This window comes from Ctenopharyngodon idella, chromosome 22 (genome assembly GCF_019924925.1).
Source record: "Ctenopharyngodon idella isolate HZGC_01 chromosome 22, HZGC01, whole genome shotgun sequence".
NCBI classification, from domain to species: Eukaryota; Metazoa; Chordata; class Actinopteri; order Cypriniformes; family Xenocyprididae; genus Ctenopharyngodon; species Ctenopharyngodon idella.
This window is the reverse complement of record NC_067241.1, coordinates 6,720,289-6,743,489: the sequence shown is the minus strand read 5'-3', so window position 1 is coordinate 6,743,489 and position 23,201 is coordinate 6,720,289. Positions and strand designations below refer to the sequence as shown.

The window sequence follows — 23,201 nt, the reverse complement described above, 5'->3', positions numbered from 1 at the left end:
GTTGTCTAGGAGAACATTCAAGATAATAAATAGATCTCATTTGTGCTTATTCTTTTGGTTTTGGGTTTCATTTGTGTTTATTTGTCAACTGTCACTTATTTTTACTTATTCTGTTGGTTATTTTTTCTCAGTTAATCTTCATTGGGCTGGTGCATCAAAAAGTAAAATTTAGACCCTGTGCATAAATAATATATTGATTTTAAAGAATTAGTTCACTTTAAAATGAAAATTACCCCAATATCCTAGGTGTATATGACTTTCTTCTTTCTGATGAACTCAATCGGAGTTATATTAATAAATATCCTGATGCATCCAAGCTTTATAATGGCAGTAAACGGGACCAACAAGTATGAAGCTCAAGAAAATGCATCCATCCATCAAAAATGTACTTTGCACAGCTCCGGAGGGTTAATAAAGGCCTTCTGAAGCAAAGTGATGCATTTGTGTAAGATAAATATCCATATTTAACAAGTTATAAAGTAAAATATCTAGCTTCTGCCAGACCACCTTCCGTATTCAACTTACAAAGAAAGTGTAATCGCTTCGCTTCAGAAGGCCTTTATTAACCCCCCGGAGCCATGTGGAGTAAGTTTTTTGATAGATAGATGCACTTTCTTAAGCTTCATACTCATTGGTCCCGGATCCTAGGATATTTATTAATATAACTCCGATTGTGTTCATCAGAAAGAAGAAACTCATATACACCTAGGATGGCTTGAGGGTGAGTAAATCTTGGGGTAATTTTCATTTTAAAGTGAACTAATCCTTAAATAATTTTATAAATATCCATCAAGAGACTTGTTTATGCAACTTTATAGTTGCAATGCCAGAGCAGTTCTCCACTGGATTGTGCTTTGAGCAGTTTGATGTCATTTCCATTAGAGACTGCCAAGTCAGAGAGGATTTTAGTTTTACGAACTGTCTAATTCTGACCCAGTCTTTTTTTCACCTCTGACGTACAAGCTGCAGGCCTGAGACGTCCTTCTGTGAGCCTCTGTTGTTTGAAGGCTAATGGGAATGTCTCACCATTCTTTTTTAATTGTTCCGAAAGCATTAAAAATGATCCAATGTTACACACAGTAGCAACAATGGCCTGCAGTGTTAGTGTGTGTTAGATCAGCTGTAAAACAAGGAGCATATGGGGCTGCCTGCTTCCATATGACACCCCTCTGCTGTAAAGAGAATGGACACTAGCAACTATAACTGAGATGATAGGCAGCATCTGCAAAGATCCAAATTAAAATAAATGCAATGTCACAAACTCATGATGTGGAAGAGCTACATTGCTCACGGGGCTGTGGCCTGTGTCACATTTCCCCAATAATTTCCTGTTGCTGTCCTCTATCTGATCTCTGAAAAATGTTGAAAATCCCCAATATATAGCCTATATACATATAAACATGATCTTATTTATCCATACAGACCCGTGACACAGCTGGAGAAGCATTGTTTTAGAGGATAGTGAGCTGCTCTGGAGAGAAGCACTGCTTTTCTGCTAGTCTAATAGCAGCATCTTCTAAAGTTAGATTAATTTAGTTTAATTTGTGCTGAGCTGAGGATGGTCATGGACAGGACAGAGAGAGAGACTGACTAGAGAATCACATGAAGGGGATTATTAATTAAGGATTGGCCTGATTTCACAGTGGAGATAATGCCTCTGACATCTTTGTGCATCAATCCAGTAAGCCCATCAGTATGCCTTTCTCTCTCTGAGCTCTGTTGAAAGATTTTTCTCCACATGTTTGTCTAACAAAGTTTCAGTGAAGTCCACTTTGATTACCCCTGGATTGTGCAGATATGATTTTTTTAAAAAGAAAAAGAACTTTGTCCTTATGTACATATAGTGGCCAAAATATATTTGGACACTTCAGCTACATTTAAAAATGTCTGAATGTTATTAAAACTTCACTTTTCTGAGCCATTTTCGCTTTTACGTTTATTATTATTATTATTATTATTATTTATTAAATGGTCTCAAGGTGATTTTAGTGAATGTATGAAGTTAATAATTGATAACCAGAGTTTCCAATAAATTATATCTTCATTTTGAACACTCAATTATCAATTGTTTTATGAAATGTAACCTAAAGCTTGTTTTGATTTAAGTGTACTTGCACTATCATTTTCTAAAAATAAATGCCATCGCTTTGATATTTTGTTGAATAATGCAATGACATTCACTTATGTATACAGTAAAAGTCTGAAACATTATAATTTTTTAATGTTTTTAAAAGAAGATCTTATGCTCACCAAGAATGCATTTATTTAATAAAAATACAGTAAAAACAGTAATATTGCAAAATATTATTACAATTTAAAATATATATATATATATTTTTTTAATACATTTAAAATGTAATTTACTCCAGTCTTCAGTGTCACATGATCCTTCCGAAATCATTCTAATATGCTGATTTGCTGCTCAGGTAACATTTCTTCTTATAATTATTATTATTATTATCACTTTCAAACATTAAAAATTGTATTTTTGTCAATTTTTCATTTAGAGTACTGAATCTGATAGGTCTCAAAAACGAATACTCGAGTACTTGACTATTTTTGTCAACAAAAATTAATGTTGAAAAATAAAAATATGACAAGAAAATATGTCTATCAAAATATGACTACAAATATAACACTGCTAGAATATCCATAACGCATCAATGTTTTCGAAAAAGAAGCCGTCTGATGATCTGTCTTTCTTTTAAGTAAAAAAATCCATTGGTATATTTTTGTTGTTATTTGGCTGAGGTTAAAACAGAAATAACCACACCAGCTCCTTATCATTTCTTTTAAAGTATAATCACAATGTCTCTTTAAGACCAGTTAAATAGATTTGTTCATTTCTGCTGAGCCCTGGAGGCATTTCCATTTCCAAATCCACTTGCTGACTTTAAGCTTTATTAGAATAGACTGCCAGTTCTGTCTGGCAGGTTGGCATGAATCATAGATAACTATGAAAAAAAGTTCCTCAGAACATTTAGGAAAAATCTTCTATTCACTTTTTTCTCCACAGTAAGTCACTATAGTCCAACCCAACTGTGCTGACTCATCTGTTTGCATAGCCATAAAATGACAAAGATTTATTTCTGGGTATACAGTATTTGAGCTATTTATAACAGTCCTTTTAAAACAATTAATTAAGGATTGTACAGTTTATTGTCCACCTCTTATAAAATATGATATGATTATTCGGCATCTTTAATGAGTCCAAGCTATGAGGGAAGATTCTTACAACGTGGACTAATTAATATATTCATGAGCTTAATCTTTTTTAGAACATGTTGTTCTAATGCAAAGTCAGTATTACTTTTGACAAAAAGGCAGTTACTGATCAAACAAGGCTGTTACACTAAAATATATTATCTATTTAAAATGTATCAGGTGTTACTGGAAATGTTGTGAATTGCTTTTCAGACGGAGGTAATTAAAGATCAGTGGGCAGGCTCTACTTAAACCTCCAAACGGAGGTGAGGTGTTAAAAGCTGATCAGAGTTGACACGGGACAATTCGCTCAAATAATGATGGCAGTCAAACTAACAACAAACCTGTTAAGCTGACATAATAAGCAGTCAGGCTTGCATCACAGTCTCTCCTTCACACTCTCTGAGACACTCATACATCTTACTTTTCTGGCAAGCCTATACTGATTGGACACGTAGGTGACAGCGTGCTTTAATTTAGATTTTTTTCCAGGACTCAGCGGCCAAATTAAAGAATGGCCTCTGCATGCTGATCACCTAGCATTACCTCACCTCATATCTTTACCTGTGTAAACTATTCGGAGAATAGAAGAACAATCTTTAGTTTGGTTAAAGGATTAGTCCACTTTTAAATTAAAATTTCCTGATAATTTACTCACCCCCATGTCATCTAAGATGCCCATGTCCTTCTTTCTTCAGTCGAAAAGAAATTAAGGTTTTTGAGGAAAACATTTGAGGATTTTTCTCCATATAGTGGACTTCAATGGTCTCCAAACGGTTGAAGGTCAAAATTACAGTTTCAGTGCAGCTTCAAAGGGCTTTAAACGATACCAGACGAGGAATAAGGATCTTATCTAGAGAAACGGTCGGTAATTTTCTAAAAAAAAATTAAATGTATATACTTTATATAAACAAATGATCACCTTCAAGTGGTTCCACCAAAACCACACTTTCGTATTCTTAAAAAAATATTACGCTGTGTCCTACACCTTCCCTATTCAACTTACGGAAAAAAACGGAACTGGCGCCACGTTCGTTCCGTAAGTTGAATAGGGAAGGTGTAGGACATACAGCGTAAACTTTTATATCTAAAAATCATTCTAAATATAAAAGAATAGCAGAGTCCACACCACAGCTATAACGATGACGATATAGAGGAATGATATCGTTGGGATCACTTTTTAGAAAAAAATTTTTTCTAGCTGTTGAACGATAAAACACTGACAGCCAACCAGAATCCATTCTAATTTAAGGGCTCGCGCATTTAAAATGGCAGACAACATTGCAGAGAAATTAATCGCTGAGGTCCAGAAAAATCCACCACTGCTTGACAAGTCAAACTCCCTATTCAAGGATACTTAAAAGAAAATGCATATCTGGAAAACAGTCGGTCATACCCTCAGAATAAATGGTGAGAAGTATTAACGGAGATGAGATCATTATGCCAAGCTAGCAAACAGTGTAACGTTAAGAAAAGCTTAAGTTGATGATACACGGGACAACTTTTTGAGCAATGTTGCTGAGCAGTGTTGCTGTCAACGGGCAACCTGGTGAGACACAGGGCAAATAATTAGGGCAACGGACAGTTGGCAGCAACTAATCAGAGAGGAGCAAATCTATTGCCAACCCAATAAATACTTTATTATAAACACCTGTTAGGCACTTTATTTCAACTTTTCAAATATTTTCTTTGTTTTTATTAAAAATTAAATGCCTTTCCGATCTGATTTGTGATAGGAAAAGTTTAAAACATGACACTTCTAGGCCACTTTACGCTTTGTTTTTTCTAATGTTAGAGGCTCCTGGTTGGAGGACATAATTTATGAAACATAACCCGCCAAATTGGCTAGTAAGTTAATTCGTGTTACCCGCCACGACTGATTTTTACATACATTTGGCAGGTTGGAGGGTATTAATTTCAAACCCTGGTTACAGTGTTGCACTACGTTTTGGAACAGAGCTGCTCAGGCTTGTCTGACTGAAAGAGAACAGATCCAAGCTCAAATCAGCTCAGTTTTATATCCTGAACCCCTGCCAGTGAGAGAAAGAAAAAGTGCAAGACGGAGAGAAAGCAAATTCCGTAGGAATGCAACGTCTCTTCCACAACTCAGTGTTCCCTGAGAGAGGAAAGACTCCAGAGCACCTGGAGTTAAAGGATCTTAATGCTTAAATACACAATTAGACTTCAGGTTACAGACATGCACGCACCTCCCAGAGTACACACTGCAGTCTAGTGCTGCCCTGCTGGAGTTTTCTCACTTTATTGACATGGAACCTGCTGGAGCTCTCTGGGCTGAATGTTTCCTGTCACTTCTGAGGACACAGGACTTTGTAGCTTTGCAGCCTCCATACCTTGTTTTGCTTTTTTTGACTTTTGAAGTAGAACATTTCTAAAAGAGGTTTTGGATTTTACTTTTTGAAAAATGGCGAAAAGTCAGAATCCACAGCTCAACCCAATGCAAGTGACAGTTGCTCATTGGAAAAGACCTGATGTAGTAAGTATGTAAAATCTGCAGTCAAAAACAAAAATATTATATCGGATATATGCTGGGAGGTGAAGAGCTATTTTTGCAAAATTGTTTCAGCACACATAGGAAAAAATTTGAATTTGAAAAAATGTTAATAATTCTGTGCAGCAAAATGTTGCTAAAACCAACAGCGATTTAATTGTAAAATAAATTATTTTACTTATAATAACTGATTATTTTAAGTGTGAAGAGAGCAGGATATATTTGATTTGCGCAAGTTCTGGCATCTCAGAATATATTTCAAGCTTACCTGATACATTTACATGTTCTTACAGAAAAATATCAAAGGATTTCCTTGTGCAGCAATTTTTAATGCGCAAGAAAAGAGAGTATGGATTTTCTCCCATCACTGACAGAGCTGCTATCAGTGTAAACTGACATGCACTATAATTTTGCTGCAGATTAATATTTTCAAGACTAATCAGTCTGTCATATTCTGTTACCTTTAGTTTTATCTCAAGATCAAATGGATTTTGCCTTTAAAACGGTCCTCACATCCATACATCTGCTATTTGAGATGCGAACAAGGAAAGCTCATATGATTTAAAAGACGCTATATCATTATATTATCATTATATTATGCTACTATCATTATATTTACAATATTTCTGTAATCCAATAGGTGTTTGTTCATCTGTGTATGTTTGTTTAGGGAGGATACTGATTACTGTGGACCATAAAGCGCATGTGATTCAGAGTTTAGTAGTATTATTAAATGACTTTACTATCTGGTGTTTTGGTTAGTTGTTTGGATAAAGAGGTGTGGTGAAAATGTGTTTGTGATGCAGGTCTCTTTTGACCTTGTGTCAGTTGTATTTCACCTGACGTGGTTCAGTTTCCTGACATTTGTTTTCAAGGCAGCAGTAGGGTTTGTTTGCCGATGGTGGAGGACTCGAACAATGTACTCAAACAATATGCTAGTACACAAGGTATTTGTCCAAGACTGTGAGAAATTTATCCAGTCTTCAATCTTCACAGATCGAAGATAATTGTTTCCACTCACGTTCACGTTGTCTTTGGATCCATCCCAAAGGCTAGACAGAACTCTACTGTCTGTGTCCTGGAAGTTCTCCAGACTAGAATAAGCTCACTAGAGTAAAATGGAGTCACATCAGTTGTCAGTAGATAAGAACATGGTAATGGATTTAGGAAACAAAACAAGTGCGTTTGAGATGTAGAAGTTCAATATTACACGTGTGCCTTGAATTTCAATAATTAGCCTCATACTGTGAATGCTTCTGTGTCATGTTGCTAATTGGCATAGCATACATGGGAAATAATTGCAAACTACTTCAGCAGCCAATTATAACCAATTATAATTTTAGGCAATTGTAACAAACATCATAGCTACAACGACAATCAGCTATAAGCATTTTTTCCAAATATGAGAGCTGTTGATTGAGTTATGTATTTCTAGACTTTTTTTCCATCTAAAAATCATGCTGCCATCGGGCTAGAGAGGAAATGCCACTGTATCCTGTATGAGTTAGGCCAAAACTAACATTGCCACCAGCTAATATTGAATGTACTTGGCCTTAATAAATCATGGATGGATCCAGAAACACTATCATACCCCTAAAGAAGTTTGTGTTGGTGTTAAAGTGCCCCTATTTTTAAGGTTCTTAATTTTGTTTTGGAGGTCTCCTACAATATGTTAACATGCAAAAAACACAATTTGCTTTTCTCATAATATACATTGCAGCATCACCTTTTTTCTCGCAGTGTCTGAAACGGTTCAAACAAGGAAAATCATCTCTAAATTCATCCTTTCAGCAAGCCTACTCTGCTCTGATTGGTCATATGGCCCTGTCTGTTGTGATTGGTCTACACAGCTTACAGCGCATGTCGGAAATGAAACATATCTGAATTTCAGCTCTGAAGGCTTCCTCAGTACTTGTACACAGTGATAAAAACAGTACAACTACAGTTTTTGAGAGCGGATCAAAGTACACGTTGTTCGTGGGCAGCCATTGAAGACTATAGGCTAGCATTATGCAAATTTGTTAGAAAACGGATTACTGACGACTCGTTTCAGGCAGTTCAGAATGAGTTCGTTCTTTTGGGAGACAATAACTCCATTAATCGTTCACTTTGATCTTTGAAACTTTGCAGCCCTTTTACATTCACAAACAGCTACATCACACACCACAAGGTAATATTAAAGGGTTAGTTCACTTTTAAATAAACTTTTGCTGATAATTTACTCACCCCCATGTCATCCAAGATGTCCATGTCTTTCTTTCTTCAGTCGAAAAGAAATGAAGGTTTTTGATGAAAACATTACAGGATTTTTCTCCATATAATGGACTTCAATGGACACCAAAAGGTTTAAGGTCCAAATGACAGTTTCAATGCAGCTTCAAAGGGCTTTAAACGATACCAGACGAAGAGTAAGGGTCTTATCTAGCGAAACGATCGGTCATTAACCGCATTTCCGTATTCTCCAAAAAGTTTACGCTGTATGTCCTACGCCCTCCCTATTCAACTTACGGAAAAAATGTAACTGGCGCTGCGTTCGTTCCGTAAGTAGAAAACAAGGAAGGCGTAGAATATACAGCGTAAACTTTTTGGAGAATACGTAATGCGGTTTTGGCGGAAGCACTTAGAAGGGAACATTTGTTTACATAAAGCATATACATTTACATTTTTTTCGAAAATGACCCATCGTTTCGCTAGATAAGACCCTTATTATTCGTCTGGTATCGTTTAAAGCCCTTTGAAGCTGCACTGAAACTGTAATTTTGACCTTCAACCATTTGGAGGCCATTGAAGTCCACTATAAGGAGAATAATCCTGTAATGTTTTCGTCAAAAACCCTCATTTCTTTTTGACTGAAGAAAGAAAGACATGAACAATTTGGATGACATGGGGGTGAGTAAATTATCAGGAAAAGTTTATTTAAAAGTGGACTAATCCTTTAGGCGTGCTGCACACATCCTGAAAAGTGAAGCCAAAGCTTTGTGATCGCCCCCTGGTGGCTGGCTGCAATATAGGTTATAAACCCCGCCCTCTCCATGTAATCGAATGGGATGCTACCCAAACTAAAAATCCAATTACACTTCAAATAATTTGTTTCCATAGATGGTTTCTGTCATTTTAAATAGTTCTTATAGTGTTCATTTTTCCAGTAAGTTTAGTTTTAGTTAGTTATTTGATGCTATAAAAATGGGGTATAACGTCATGATTGACAAGTGTGCTTGCGATTGAGTCTGCGGGAGTAGGGGCGGGACCTTGATGATCCACCTCCACCTCAGGATCACTACTGCGCACACTCGGACTCCGAAAGAAGTAATCTGCAACGGCCGTTACTGGGATATTTTGGCTTCATTTTCCAAACTGGAAGGAAGAAGAGGCCAGATCTCTATCTTTTTTTACAGTCTATGCGTAATATCTGAAAAAGCATAATAGGGGCACTTTAAAATCTGTATTATGTGGGAAAAACCTTTCTGTTCCATTAAAAAAACTTTTCTATGAGTTTACTTATTTAAGTTAGTTGATAAATTTAGCTGGTTAATAAAATGCAATTTGCTGTAAGTAAGAGTATGGCTGCGGTCTGAGTACTTTAAATGCCTGAGTCCTGATGAGAGATTTATGAGAGATTTTCAGTAAGCAGCTGCAGTTAGACGTATCCAGCACTGCAGTGTGTCATCTGTGTTGTCAGCCACACCCCTCTCACATCATGAGAATGTAATCTAGGGTCAACTCTGAACTCATCTCATCTCATTTCATCTCATCTCCTCTCCTTTCTTCCAGACTACTGATTTATTTGAAATGATTGAGAAAATGCAGGTAATGTGTTTCTTTTACTTTGCTCATTTTTTCCTCCCCTCTGCTTTGCATCTTTGATGTAGACACTTTCCATTAACCCCTAAATCAGCTGTCTTAACTGGCTACATAGTCGCATGTCTTTTGCTGTAGTTGAAAGTCATCCCTGTAAATAATGAGGGACATTTATTCATTATAAACCATAAGGATGACCCAGGGGCCAGTAATTTCCCCAACCAGCGCTGCACTGACACTTTACTGTATCTTATGCTCGTTATTCATTTGCATGTGAAAACATTTATTCTTTTATGGGGCAAGTAAAATCATATTTATTTATTATAGATATTTTACAAAAAATATATTTCTTGTTGGGCGCTGATTATCACAGTCCTGCAGTTGCCAAATCTACAATGAGAACACGATCTGATTTGAGGAGAACAAATTAGTCCCTATCTACGGTGCTCATATACAAGATCATGTTGTTGAGTACACAGAGACATATTGATCTTATTCATTTGATATTACTGTTGTTATCTCTAACTTAGGACAGACAGATGCCCATTCAGAAACAATAATAAATGCACTAAATTCACCTTAATGTTTCAGAGAACAGCATGACATTGAAATCGTATCTGATTAACTGTTGGGTTGCTGCTGGAGGACATTATACAGTAAATGAGAAGCTCAGCTAGATGTACAGGATGTTTTAAATGACAAATGTGTTGGTATGTATATCACAGTTGGTCTGCCATAAAAATCCCTTGCTGGAATTCGTCATCAAATAAATCAGACATTCAATCTCTGTTGCATTTCAGTGCAGCATTTCAAATCTACAGCAGTTAAAATCATATTCATCCCTGTGGGGTCCAACTGAACTGCATACAGGGCTTCACTCTTTTGAGCTACTGAGAGGGTATCGTTTTTGATCTTCTGCATTTTAGTTAAAGAAGTGGACACATTTTTTGTATTTGCAACTTCAGGATGTTATATTTTGTATAATGGCTGCAAATTGCCTTGTAAATATTTGAACGTCTTCTCCCTGCACACTCACAATCGTGCTTTGATCTTGTGTTCCACTGTCTGCCATATTCATAAAACCTGATTAAAGAGAACAAAAAAACAGTTCATTGTCTAAGACTGATCTAAAGGCTGATAGCTTTGTCTGTCTTTCAGTTTGTCTACCTAAAATAATATGCTCTTCTCTAATATTGTTTAAATGCATGTGAACTTTCTTTTAAAAAGATTTTATGGTCTTGTTTTTATGAATGTCCCATTATGCTGTTTAACTTTTTTCATGCATTTTTCCACTGGCGATTACCTGTTTTGTCCTTGCACTGATGTTTACCCTTGTGTGAATAATTTTAGTCTATTTTTTAGTAATTACATAATATTTTGTTGTAAATCATTCTTTTAGTGTAAAATAATTTTTAAAAAAATCATGTTTTTTTTTTCAGAATATACCCTCTTTAACAACAAATTACATTACAATAATTACATTAATTAATATATTTTTATATTTGCTAAAAGGGAATTTGCTAAGATTGAATTGTTCCACTAACTGCAGCCCCATTTGCATAAAAATGAGGTTTGTTTACATTAAAAAAGAATTCAAATTAATTATTATATTAATTTAAATACTCCAGGTTTTAAATACTTCAAGTGAATTGCTCCTAGGAATCATGTCATTCTCAACATGTATATTCCTGTAATTTATAAACTGATATTTCCTTTCCTTTTTAAAAGGCATAAATGTATAATCAGATACCTCTTCCTCAGTAGATCTAACCTAAGTGTTATTTTTGCTTTCACACGTGGGCTGACAGGACTGCTATAGGGCTGACAGATTCTCTCTTTTTATCTTTCAGAGCAACAGAATGGACGAGCAACGATGCACTCTTCCTCCTCCTCTCAAAGTACGTTCACCTCACCGGCTCCCTTTTGTCCCTGTACACACGCACGCTCACAATAATACAAAACACGTATTGTCTGAGGGCCACGGGCCGCTGTTTTTATCTGCGGGCAGATGGCTTCAAATAGAAGAGCTGGTTATCAGTCAAGCTGGTGCATCTAGTTTTCAAAGACATCTGTAGCACACTTTCCCTTGCACTAATGGAACTGCAATCAAATAAGATTAGCTGGTGCTGAGGAATATTCTCTGGCCTGAGGCCTCACTGCCTGTAAAGAATCAAACCGATCGCACCGTGTACAGTTAGTGAGTTAGTTCTCTTAAATAAACCAGCAAGATGAGCAAGCAGTGTGTTTTTTTTTTTTGCTCCTTGGGTCATTGGAGTTTAAAATGGGTCTGTTGCAACCAAATGCATAATTAATGTTTTGAACATTATTTTGTTACAGACTGAGGAAGACTACATCCCTTACCCCAGCGTCCATGAGGTAATCCAGTTCAAAAATAAAGAGCTGACAGAAATTGTTATTGTAGTCGATCTCAGTGGAATTTAATGTGCGCTTGCACATCTGACGGTCAACGTAATTGTTTTTCTTTGCTGTCTCTGTCAGGTTCTCGGCAGAAAGAGTCCATTTCCCTTGATTCTGCTGCCCCAGTTTGGGGGTTATTGGATTGAAGGGACCAATCACGAGCTGAGCAATGGGATTGACCCGGAGCAGCTCCTGTCTCCCACCTCACGTTTCAAACTGGAGTGCAACACCACCGCTAAGATCTACAGGAAACATTTTCTGGGCAAAGTAAGGATCACCCAATAGTTCATCATTTACTCACCTTCATGTCTTTAAAAATAACTGTATGACTTTCTTTCTTCCATGAAACACAAAAAGTGAATTTCCTGATTTAAAAAAATGCAAAAAATATCACTCAATTCCTTATGCATATGACTCAAGCACTATAAGTTTTCTAAAGACATTTGATAGCTTTGTGGGAGGAACAGTCCAAAATTGAAGTCATTATTAACTGCAAATCTGCCCTAGCTCTACCTAACATGATTTTGAGGGGGTGTTCACACTTGGCAGGTTTGATTTGATTAAAATAAACTCTGGTGCGATTGCTCTGTTAGTGCGGTTCATTTGAATAAATGTGAACGCTGCCATCCGAACCCTGGTGTACACCAAACAAGTTGACCGAGACCCACCTTTTCAGGGGGTCTTGGTCCGCTTCCAAGCGAACTTTGGGTGCGGTTCGACTGAAATATGAATGCAACACGGACCAAAGACATTAACACATTTTATAAGCTCTTCATGAGTTCTCAACTGGAAAAAATACCATTATGTGTACGCACATACAGCGGATGCATTTAGCACAGCATTGTTTTGGATGTTCAGTAAGTTCTGTTGCAAAATATACATCATTAAAGCTGTTTGGTGTTAAAAATGACAGCGTGAACGCTAAGCGAACCAGGGCTAAATGTATCGTTTTCTTATTTTTGTTCTGAACCAAAAGAAACCAAGAGAACTAAACTTCAAGTTTGAACACCCTGAGAGTTAGAAAAGTACCCATTCACAGACAAGCTATTCTTTTGAGTCAGATCTTTTTAGTGAATCAGTTAATCCAGTTCACAAAACTTAATTCACAAATCAGACTGTTTAGGTTCGTGAATTCTTGATGACTCAGTGATTCGGCCACAACAATCCACTGGAAGTCAAGATTATTAGCGAATTGCAACTTATATTTTCATCACACGAATCGTATGACTTCAGAGGATTTTGAATATAGCCCACAAAATCAGTGCTGAAAATGCATAGAAAAAGCTAAACATTTAGAATGGAACCACTTTCATTTGAATAAGTTTCAATGATATAATTGTTAACAATTGGAACCTAATTACATAGACCAATGTGACACCGCAGCAGCTAGACATAATGAAGATATATTAGGCTTTGGCTTCAATGGGCTTAATGTATTCACATCTAATATCCATTATAAATTAGACTAATGTGCATAAAGAAGTGGTCGGTTAGCCCTTAGAACTGTGGGGGAGTGTTGGGACTAAAAACTGAGATGAGTTTGCAAGTGTGAAGATGAATGAACGCTCACAGCTTCGCCTTCTGCTCCTTCATTAGGAACACTTTAATTATTATACAGTGGACAGTGCCCTGGGCCACCTGGTGTTCTCCATGAAATATGATGTTATCGGGGACCAAGAGCATCTCCGTCTCATGCTCAGGTGCGACCTTTTCCTTTCCTCTTTTTTGTTCTCCATCCATTCTAGATTGCTTCTCCCGTCCCTCAAATCACTCACTTATCTCCTGGCCTTATGTCCTTACAAATGTCTTTATCGTGGTGGCTAATGAAGGGCTTGTTGTCTGGCACAGTTCCACTTCTTTGTTTTGAACTTTGGCTTTTACTGTGGACATTAAACAGAACACACTGATATTTATTCCTTGACAACAACTGTGAATGTTTCCTGGGACCCACAATAAAACCCTTTTTCTCGCAGATTAAACAGGCCAAATGTACACGCCACCCTCATTTCCGCATTAGGCACCAGATGGACAATATAGGCCAATGTGTGTGGGTGGAGGGAAGACAGCAGGATGTTCCTGTTATCAATTCCATGTGACACATTTAATGATGCCACAATGACACTGAATTGAAGTTTGGAGCTGTTAATAAGTGTTACTGTTGTAGGTCTGGGCTTCGTTGTGCTTTAATATCATTAGAAACTGTGTTTTTGAGCTGCCAGGGGGAAAAAAGAAGAATTCTTGCTTCATAAACCTCACTAAATTATGCTATATTTCATGCCTAATACAAGAACAAACAATTTTTCTGTGAGGTAAAGAAATATATATTTAATTAATAAATTATATATACATGAAAACGTTATTTTATGAAAATTTGCTTTTCAAATAAATGTATTGTTATATTTAAATTTTGCTATTTATGACTAATATAGGAATAAACTATTTGTCAGTGTGTTAAGAAAAGTAAATAATTAAATACAGAAATATATTTATTTTATATTTATTTATATATTTTATTTATTTTTCTTACTTGAAAACAATACATTATGTCTAATCTAAGTAGAGCTTGACATTAACACCCACCAAATGCGGTTGGATTTTAAAAAGGAATCTGAAATAATAAACAGTGCAATGTAGTGTCAAAATATCATTTTTTCCCTGTAAATATCAATACTGAAATATCTGAAACGCTTCCAATGCTCATTTTCCACAGAATAGATACACAGTACCAACTGCACTTTCTCGCTCTCTCATCTCTCCGACAGCGAATTTACACACAAACCCGCCTCCCCTCACTCACTTGTTTAATTTGCTCTGGATGAATATTGTTATTGTTACAGGGCTTGAATTTCGGCATGGGATTGCAGGCAGTGCTCATTCCCGCAGATTTAGTGCTCACACTCAACGTGCGCGCACATAAAGCTGCCTCTCAGTACTAAATTGAGTTATTTTTTCACTGCTCATTGCGCTTAAATAGTCAAATACACACAAAATAATGTCAAAATGTCGGTCAAAGAATGTTTTAAATGTACGTAAACAGTTTAGAAAGAAAACGCACGTGTAACAGTATAATGCAGTGGTTCTCAAACCTGTCCTGGAGTACCACTAGCCCTGCACATTTTGTATGTCTTCCTCATCTATCATACCTGATTCAACTTTTGAGAACATTAGTAGATACTGCAAGACCTGAAATGGGTGTGTCAGATATAGGGAGACATACAAAATGCGCAGGGCTGGTGGTACTCCAGGACAGGTTTAAGAACCACTGGTATGATGGATCTGGGCTGCATTTCCCAAAAGCATCGTTAGCCAACTAACTTCCGTCGTTACTAACACAGTTCAACGATTTGGTGTTTCCCGAAACCAACGTTTAAACGAACATTCGCAAACTACATCACAAACTTGTGTGGTTGGAACGACAGCTCTTGAGCAAAATAAGCAAGCTGACATTATGTGTATCTTTTATTTCGAATATATACAAAATGTCATTTAGGTATTTTAGTTTGTCAAGAGATTTTAAGCACCGTTTTTTGAAGAGTGCGCATGTGCGTACGTGCTCTAGTACATAAGAACGAGTATGATTGAATCTGGAAATAAAGCAAAATAACTGAGAAAAAGGAGAAGTAGTCCTCAGATGTCATGTCCGTAGTTTATAGCAGAAAATAGCATTAATTCGATCTCAAACGGATTTATTTAAAGAAGTTATTACTCCACCACCTGCGTGACATCATTTACCAACATGACTGAACGACAGGTTTGCGACAATACGGTTTCGGGAAACAGTCGTGACTAGCTAGTTGATTTGTTCAACGATATATCGTACTATGGTAGTGAAGCAGCGAGTCTTAAAGTGACAGCAGCCTAATATACCTGCTGCCAAATTATGAGATAATACTAAAAATATCTTTATGGCAGTTTTCCCCATGGTATCAATGTCAAAATTGTGGCCAGTGAAAATGCTGAGTGGCTAGTAACTTTGGAAAACCACTAGCCACAGTGGTTGGTGAGCAAAAAATTTAATGTCAAGAATAAGCCCTGAATATAAGAATAAATTATTTGTCAGTTGGGTAATAAATAAATAAAGTTTTTTACTGGAAAATGTTATCCTTAATACAAGTATAAATCATTTGAAAAGATAGAAAAGAAAAATATTCTTGATTCTATATACTGTTTATGTATATATTGCGGTGTTTAACTTCAATCTTATGTTTACTATTGTCTTTATTTTTTTTACAGAACAAAAATGAAAACATATCACGACGTGATTCCAATATCTTGTCTGACCGAATTCCCTAACATTGTCCAGATGGCCAAGGTGAGAGTGAATCATGCGAGGAGGGGGTGAAGGGGTCAGCACTATTGTTTTCAGGCCATCCAATTCATCACACTTCTCTCTGAGTGACATGAATGATTGTCTCACTCCCCCATGAGTCTGTTCTGTCCTGCCTGGACAGATGACCATAGTGTTGCATCACTTTTGCAAGATCAAATGAGAATGAAGAGAATCAATATGTGTTTTCTCTTTTTGTTATTGTCAGCTCGTCTGTGAAGAGGTGAACGTGGACCGATTTTTCCCGGTGCTTTACCCAAAGGTAAGCAACCCTACGTCTTTATACGACCCACCTGCACTACAGTGATAAGCTTTATACACCAATGCATGATTCCGGATCATTTGTCCTGGTTAATTAAAGTGTGGCACTGGGAAATACACTAGTTTGAGAGGAAGTGTTGCTCTGCGTCTCTCAGGGGTTTGCAGTGCTCACAGTGCGGTACCTAAAGGACACTTATCATGCTATTTAAATCATCTACCCCTCCCGCAGGCCTCCAGGCTCATTGTCACTTTCGACGAACACGTCATAAGCAACAACTTCAAGTTTGGAGTCATTTATCAGAAGTTTGGACAGGTAAGTCGCATGGGAAGCCTTATCTCCGTTAGCTTCTTCACAACCGATCTCCTGTCATTTAGCAGATGCACAGAGATTAATCGTTGCTGTAACTCACCATCATAATTCATCTTTATTTAGAATACCGCCTTTGAAAATTGATGTTTTGAATCAAACTTCCTCCTCTCGACCTCACAATGGCTCCTCTGCTTAGACAACAATCAAACCATTGTCTTCATTTGTCTTGTATTAAAATCATAAGGCTATTGTTCCCAGAGAAGAGCTTTGATTACATTAAGACGCTCCTTGACCTTTAAGGCCGCAGAGAGGAGCTGAGTGGGAGCGAGAGGTAACTAAGAGGTTCTTCAAGGAGGCTTGCCAGAATCACCCTTAGCGTATTAGCATGACAGCGGAGGCCTGAACAGCCTCTTCATCTCAGGGATCGATGTGTTTACATACTCAACCTTTCCAGTGTGTGCAGCAAGAACACCAAGGCCCTTGATGGGACGTGCTCATGTTTGAAACCTACCTTATGGATCAGCCCTTAAATCTTCCGCTTGACTCTAAATGGGACACTATGTTTATTCAGAGGAGCAATTGGCATTTTCATCAAGCTGACTCACGATGAGCCATTTAGGTTTGCTAATTTTAGAGTTTGCTTTTGTCCTCATCAGGATGTTCTTGCTTTTTTGTTTGTGGGTTTGTTTCATTTGGGGTTTGTTGAATGTCTTTGTGCTGTGACATTATGTGGTCTTGCTATTGTGATTTGTGATATCTGAAAGGCTCAATTACTTTATTTTGTTCTGTAATTGAAGTAATGCTAATGCATGAAGCTTCTTTGTTGCAGCAGAACACTCTATTGTACCTGGCAGGTGTCTACTGCCAAGGACACTTGAGTACAAATGTTTGCTTGAAACTTATCAGCATTTTATGTGTTTTTATATTTGTAGACTTCAGAGGAGGAGTTGTTTGGGAATAACGAGGAGAGTCCTGCTTTGGTGGAGTTTTTAGAGTTTCTGGGACATAAAATCGAGCTCCATGACTTCAAAGGGTAACACTTATAAACAGAACGCTCTTACTCTCTCTCAGTACAGCACAAGCGAGATGTAGACGCAGTAGATGAAATGTTTAACTGCATGCATGAATTTAAATAGAAGCTTTGGATCCAATTTTTTGGAGTTTTAAAAGTGCACATCTGAGGACAGATTTCACTAAGAATGAATTACACTTGCTTATAACGTTGTTTATTTGCACTTGCTTGCTACGTTGTTTAAACCCCCAAACTACACAAAATATGTGCCTACAATGTAAATGAAAGTGAAAGTGACTTTAAAGTCTTATGGTGCTATTTCTGTACATATTAGGGGCTTTCGCACCGAATAGTTAGGAACTCAGTTGTAGAAACTAGCCACTAGGATAGTTCCCCGGGAACTAATTTCTCCCCCGGGCCATGTTCCTGGTTGCATTCGCACCGGGAATAGGAACTCTGAATCGGCCGACAGCGGTGTCTTTGAACGCGGCATTTACAAACGCTAAAAACCGGTGAATGGTGGATGCCATGATCGGAGCTATGTTTGTTGTGTGTCGTGGGTTTCGTGATAACGGAGATGGAATGTAAACACATAATCTAACTGAAAGAGCAAAAGTGGGGCTAAGAGACGAAATCTCTTATGACAACTTTTAGTATTACACATCATTGAGGCAGAGAAAAGAAAACAACCCTGCAGACAGTTTTCCATGTTTGTGAAGTAAATATGTTTACACAGCTTTTTAAAAATGCCAGGTGCCGGTGTTTGACATGCGTTTGACCAATCAACTTTCACTTACGTCACTGGTAGTTCCTATAGTGCTGGTTTAGACCCTACTAATTAACTAATTGTAACTAATTGTAACTAATTGTAGTAGTATATAATAGTATATAAATAATACTAAAACAACACTGTAAAGAACTAAATAAAAAATTAATGTATAATATTAATAAATGAATTTTAATTTAATAAATATATTAATAATTATTTATTAATTAAAAATAAAAATGAATTTTAAATGGTAAAAAATAAATAGCCAAATTATCTAATTTAATTTAATGTTTAAAAATATACTGAAATTTAACAACAAATAATAAAATAATACAAATCTTTCAAAGTTGACAAATAAACATATTAAAAACAAATATACATATTAAAAACCAGTAACTTTTGCATTTTTAAAATGAATAAATAAATCATTTATTCCTTCATTTTATTTTTATGTGGCTCTCCTAGTGCTCCATATATTGCCATAAAATACCATTTAGTGAGTTTGTCCATGAGTGTTCTTTTTGTAACCTTTATAAATATATATCACTATTATAAAGTATCCTAAGGACCAGATATACTAACAGCTTGCGCCAACGCAAACCCTCTTTTGGCATTAAAAAACTATTGTCAGGATTTACTAAAGACACGCAGTGCAAAATTAGCGCTAAAAAAGGCATGGACTGAGTTGTTTTTGGGGCTGACCTTATTGCATATGCATTTGTAGGAGTTTCACTTAAGATGCAAAATTTATGGGAGGAGAGTATTTAAATGAATCACGCAACGCGATTTACTAATGTTTGTGCTAGTCAATTTACTGGTATTTGCGCCATTATTTAACACCCAAAAAAAGCATGTCTTAACCCATTTTGCAACATGGCTGCAATTGTTGCTGCTAGGAGGAGACACCGCAGAGAACAGGGAGCGCGTGGTAGAAGGGAAAAAATATTTTCCACTCGTATTAATTTCTTTGGAATGCCAGAGGAAGATGTTTTCCGTATATCACATGTAACAAGTTGCGCCTGTGTCAGCCCGCACCTGATGAGCATCAGCTCTGCTTATTTGTGACCCAACGTTAATTTGCACTGCTCTTGGTAGATTATGTTGGTCATTATGTAAATGATTTGACTGCGTCTGTTTTCTTTAATTTGCGCGTCAGCATTAGATCACGTGCAAAACTTGCCACTCCCATCGGCACATATGTGGAATTGCGCTCTTACGCTAATTTGCCCCGTTTAGTAAATCTGGCACTAAATCTTAGATTGACTGTCTATGTGATGTTTAATGCTAATGCTAATGATAAAATTAATGTCTGTCTGCAAAACCTCTGAATATGTTTTCTTCTACTAGGTTTCGTGGAGGGTTGGACGTGACACATGGACAGACAGGCTCTGAGTCTGTGTACCACAATTTCCACAACAAGGAGATCATGTTCCATGTGTCAACTAAGCTGCCTTTCACAGACGGTGATACACAGCAGGTACTCACAATCCCACTATGCTGTGGGTTCACTCATATCACATGTGCTTTCCTTGTTATTAAAACCTTTAATCAGTACAAATGTGGTAAGCATTAGTATGACAAATTATAATCAGTTGTCCCTGATGATCGCTCTCTGTAGATACTATTCTGATGTAAAAAGAATTAAAAAAACAAGCCACATAGGTGTAAACCATCTGGATTGACAGGAGGGGTGAAATCCATTCCTTAGCACTGGGGCAGATGCTGTTTCCTGCAGCCATACACTGCTGATGTGCTGGCAGATGATTGTTGACTCACAAAGTGACCTTTATTCTGCACCTTCACTGGCAGCGCTGCGCCCTCAGAGGAAGAGCGTTTTTAGAGCTCACTCCTCAGGGAATCTTCTACATTTAGAACACATGAACCGAGCTCGTCTCTCTCTCGCTGTCATGTGTGCAGTGATTGGAGGTTGACAGCAGATCGAGTTGGTGAACTGATGTCCATGCTTAAACGAGCGGCAACAACCTCTGGTTTTGTCCTTGCCAGCCATCTGTTGTGACATGTTGTGAAAAACAACTTCAGCACATGGCATCATTGACACATAAATTCAACCTTCAAAATGAATCGAATTTATCATCAGATGTCAGCTGGAAGAGCATTTAACGGCACTCGTCACAACTGTGGTTTCGTATACCACATCAAATATGTTTGGACTGGCTCAAGCGTTAAAGTATGAAATGTTGAGCTACACTGTCAATATATTCATGTATAAATTATGCAGAGGCTATGCACAATGTAGCACATATTTGAGTGCCTTATTGATTTTATAAAATGGCCATTGCATAATAAAAATATTAAAAATGCACATTTTCATTAAAACTATTTTTAAAAAAATTAAGCAGCACAACTGTTTTCAACATTGATTATAATATGTTTCTTAAACATAAAATTGATTTCTGAAGGATCATGTAACACTGAAGACTGATGCTGAAAATTCAGCTTTACCATCACAGGAATAAATTATTATTAAGATTTTAAATGAAGAATTATAAAAAATAAACTCCCTTGTCTTGTGTTCTCTTATCTCAGCTACAGAGGAAGAGGCATATAGGAAATGACATTGTGGCCATCGTGTTTCAAGAGGAGAGCACTCCATTTGTGCCAGACATGATTGCTTCCAACTTCCTTCATGCCTATGTAGTGGTGCAAGTGGAAAATGCCTGTTCTGACAACGTCCTCTACAAGGTACCGTACATCATCACAGTATTACTGCAATCTAGCGCTTCTGTAACACTTCTCTGTGAGTCATGATACACATATATGTCATTCTCCAGGTTTCGGTAACAGCGCGAGATGACGTCCCCTTCTTCGGACCACCCCTCCCCAACCCAGCCATTTTTAAGAAAGTGAGTTGATAAATCTTATTTAGAATCTTATTTAGATGCAACATCAAGTCATGGGTTCAGTTCTTAAGGAATGCACTGATTAAACATATACAGTACTTAAAATGCTCTTTAAGTGGCATTTGGAGGGAAAAAGTATCTGCCAAATACGCTACCATTCAAAAAATTTGGGGTCTGTAAGAAATACTGTAAAACAGTAATATTGTAAGATATTATAATAATTTAAAGTAGCTGTTTTCTGTTTTAATATATTTTGAAATGTAATTTATTCCTGTGATGGCAAAGCTGAATTTTTTTAGCATCATTACTGCAGTTTTAAGAGTCACATGATCATTCATAACATTTCTGATTATTATTAAAGCTGAAAACAGTTGTGCTGCTTAATATTTTTGTGGAAACTAATATTGTTTTGATTAATAGAATGTTTAAAAATAATGTTTATTTGAAATATATATATATATATATATATATTGTAACAGCCTTTCTCAGTCTTTCTCTCATTTGTTCTCCTCCTACACCATTCTGCCTCTCATAGGGTCCAGAGTTTCACGAATTCTTGCTTACCAAGCTCATCAATGCTGAATACGCTTGTTACAAAGCTGAAAAATTTGCCAAATTAGAGGTGAGTGACAGTAAGTTGTCAGAAATCAGTGCTCATATAGACATCACGGATACTAACAGAGGGTCGCTGTGGTTTTGCCAAGTAAGACATGTTCCTGGATCAACATCTTTTGTTGTTCCTGGAACAGCAATCCTGTCTAAAAACATAGTCCTAACCCTATCCCTACCCCTAAACCTAACCCTACCCATAACTTGCCCCTAAAATGTGAGATAAATGATTGGTGAATAAGAATGGTATAGAAGCCCCTAAGCCTAAACTTGACATTAACTATAAACCTATCCCTCAAATCTGATTGGTTGATTGAAATGTTGTTCCAGGATCAACAAGGATGTTGATTTACTTAGTGAAATCACATTCATCCATATGGTCAGACACCTGCAACACCAAGCTTATGGGTTCAATTCCCAGGAAAAATGTGATGTATTGATAAAATCTATACCTTGAATGTACTTTAAGATATATGCGGCTAACAAATGCATACTGCCTCATCTAACATTCATTTGCTATTTATATTCAAACACAATAATCTATTTTTGTTACCAGGAGCGCACCCGGTCTGCCCTGCTGGAGACGCTGTATGAGGAGCTGCACATCAACAGTCAGGCCATGATGGGGTTGGGAGGAGAGGAGGACAAACTGGAGAATGGAGGAGGAGGGGGAGGGGGCTTCTTTGAGTCTTTCAAGGTAATTCGCGAGGACACCGAGCTCTGGGGGTCTCTGTGAGGGCACTTATGTCCAGAATAGCAGAGGATGGGGTGTGAATGGTGGACGTGGTGTATTTTGGTTGTTTTACAGTCATATTAACACTTTTAATGATGTGAGATGAGTCGTTTATTCAGAGTGTCTTTTTTTGATCTTGCTGCTGTTGTTCCAAATGAACTGTAGCATTTTTTTCTCTCTTGGGATTTAGATGGTGCCGTCTTTATGATTCCAGCTACCAAGTGATGTAACCGATGCTACCTAAATTAAATCACTCATTTCCATAATTTACACTAATTAGTCCTATTAGCACATTGTCGAGCATAGATACACTCATGAGAATTATCTTGTGCTGTACACTATTTTGCTTCCTAAAATACTTTGCAAATGAATCAGTACTACATGATTAAT

General features: G+C 37.0%; 1 protein-coding gene across 23 annotated transcripts in view; it reads left to right on the top strand.

The window, feature by feature from the left end:
• The window catches only part of rap1gapa (RAP1 GTPase activating protein a), a 97,962-nt gene that overhangs the window by 58,020 nt on the left and 16,741 nt on the right, over positions 1–23,201 (top strand). For 17 of the 23 annotated variants that reach the window (XM_051879483.1, XM_051879485.1, XM_051879470.1 and 14 more), the window contains 14 exons: positions 9,485–9,520; positions 11,362–11,409; positions 11,849–11,887; positions 12,011–12,196; positions 13,526–13,629; positions 16,163–16,241; positions 16,465–16,518; positions 16,747–16,830; positions 17,760–17,860; positions 19,956–20,085; positions 21,156–21,311; positions 21,401–21,472; positions 22,005–22,091; positions 22,635–22,775. In XM_051879483.1, coding sequence (XP_051735443.1) covers positions 9,503–9,520; positions 11,362–11,409; positions 11,849–11,887; positions 12,011–12,196; positions 13,526–13,629; positions 16,163–16,241; positions 16,465–16,518; positions 16,747–16,830; positions 17,760–17,860; positions 19,956–20,085; positions 21,156–21,311; positions 21,401–21,472; positions 22,005–22,091; positions 22,635–22,775 — 1,299 coding nt within the window. In that variant the 5' untranslated portion in view covers positions 9,485–9,502. The remainder of the gene's footprint in view (positions 1–9,484; positions 9,521–11,361; positions 11,410–11,848; positions 11,888–12,010; positions 12,197–13,525; positions 13,630–16,162; positions 16,242–16,464; positions 16,519–16,746; positions 16,831–17,759; positions 17,861–19,955; positions 20,086–21,155; positions 21,312–21,400; positions 21,473–22,004; positions 22,092–22,634; positions 22,776–23,201) is intronic. The other 6 variants (XM_051879487.1, XM_051879489.1, XM_051879472.1 and 3 more) reach the window with 1 other exon arrangement.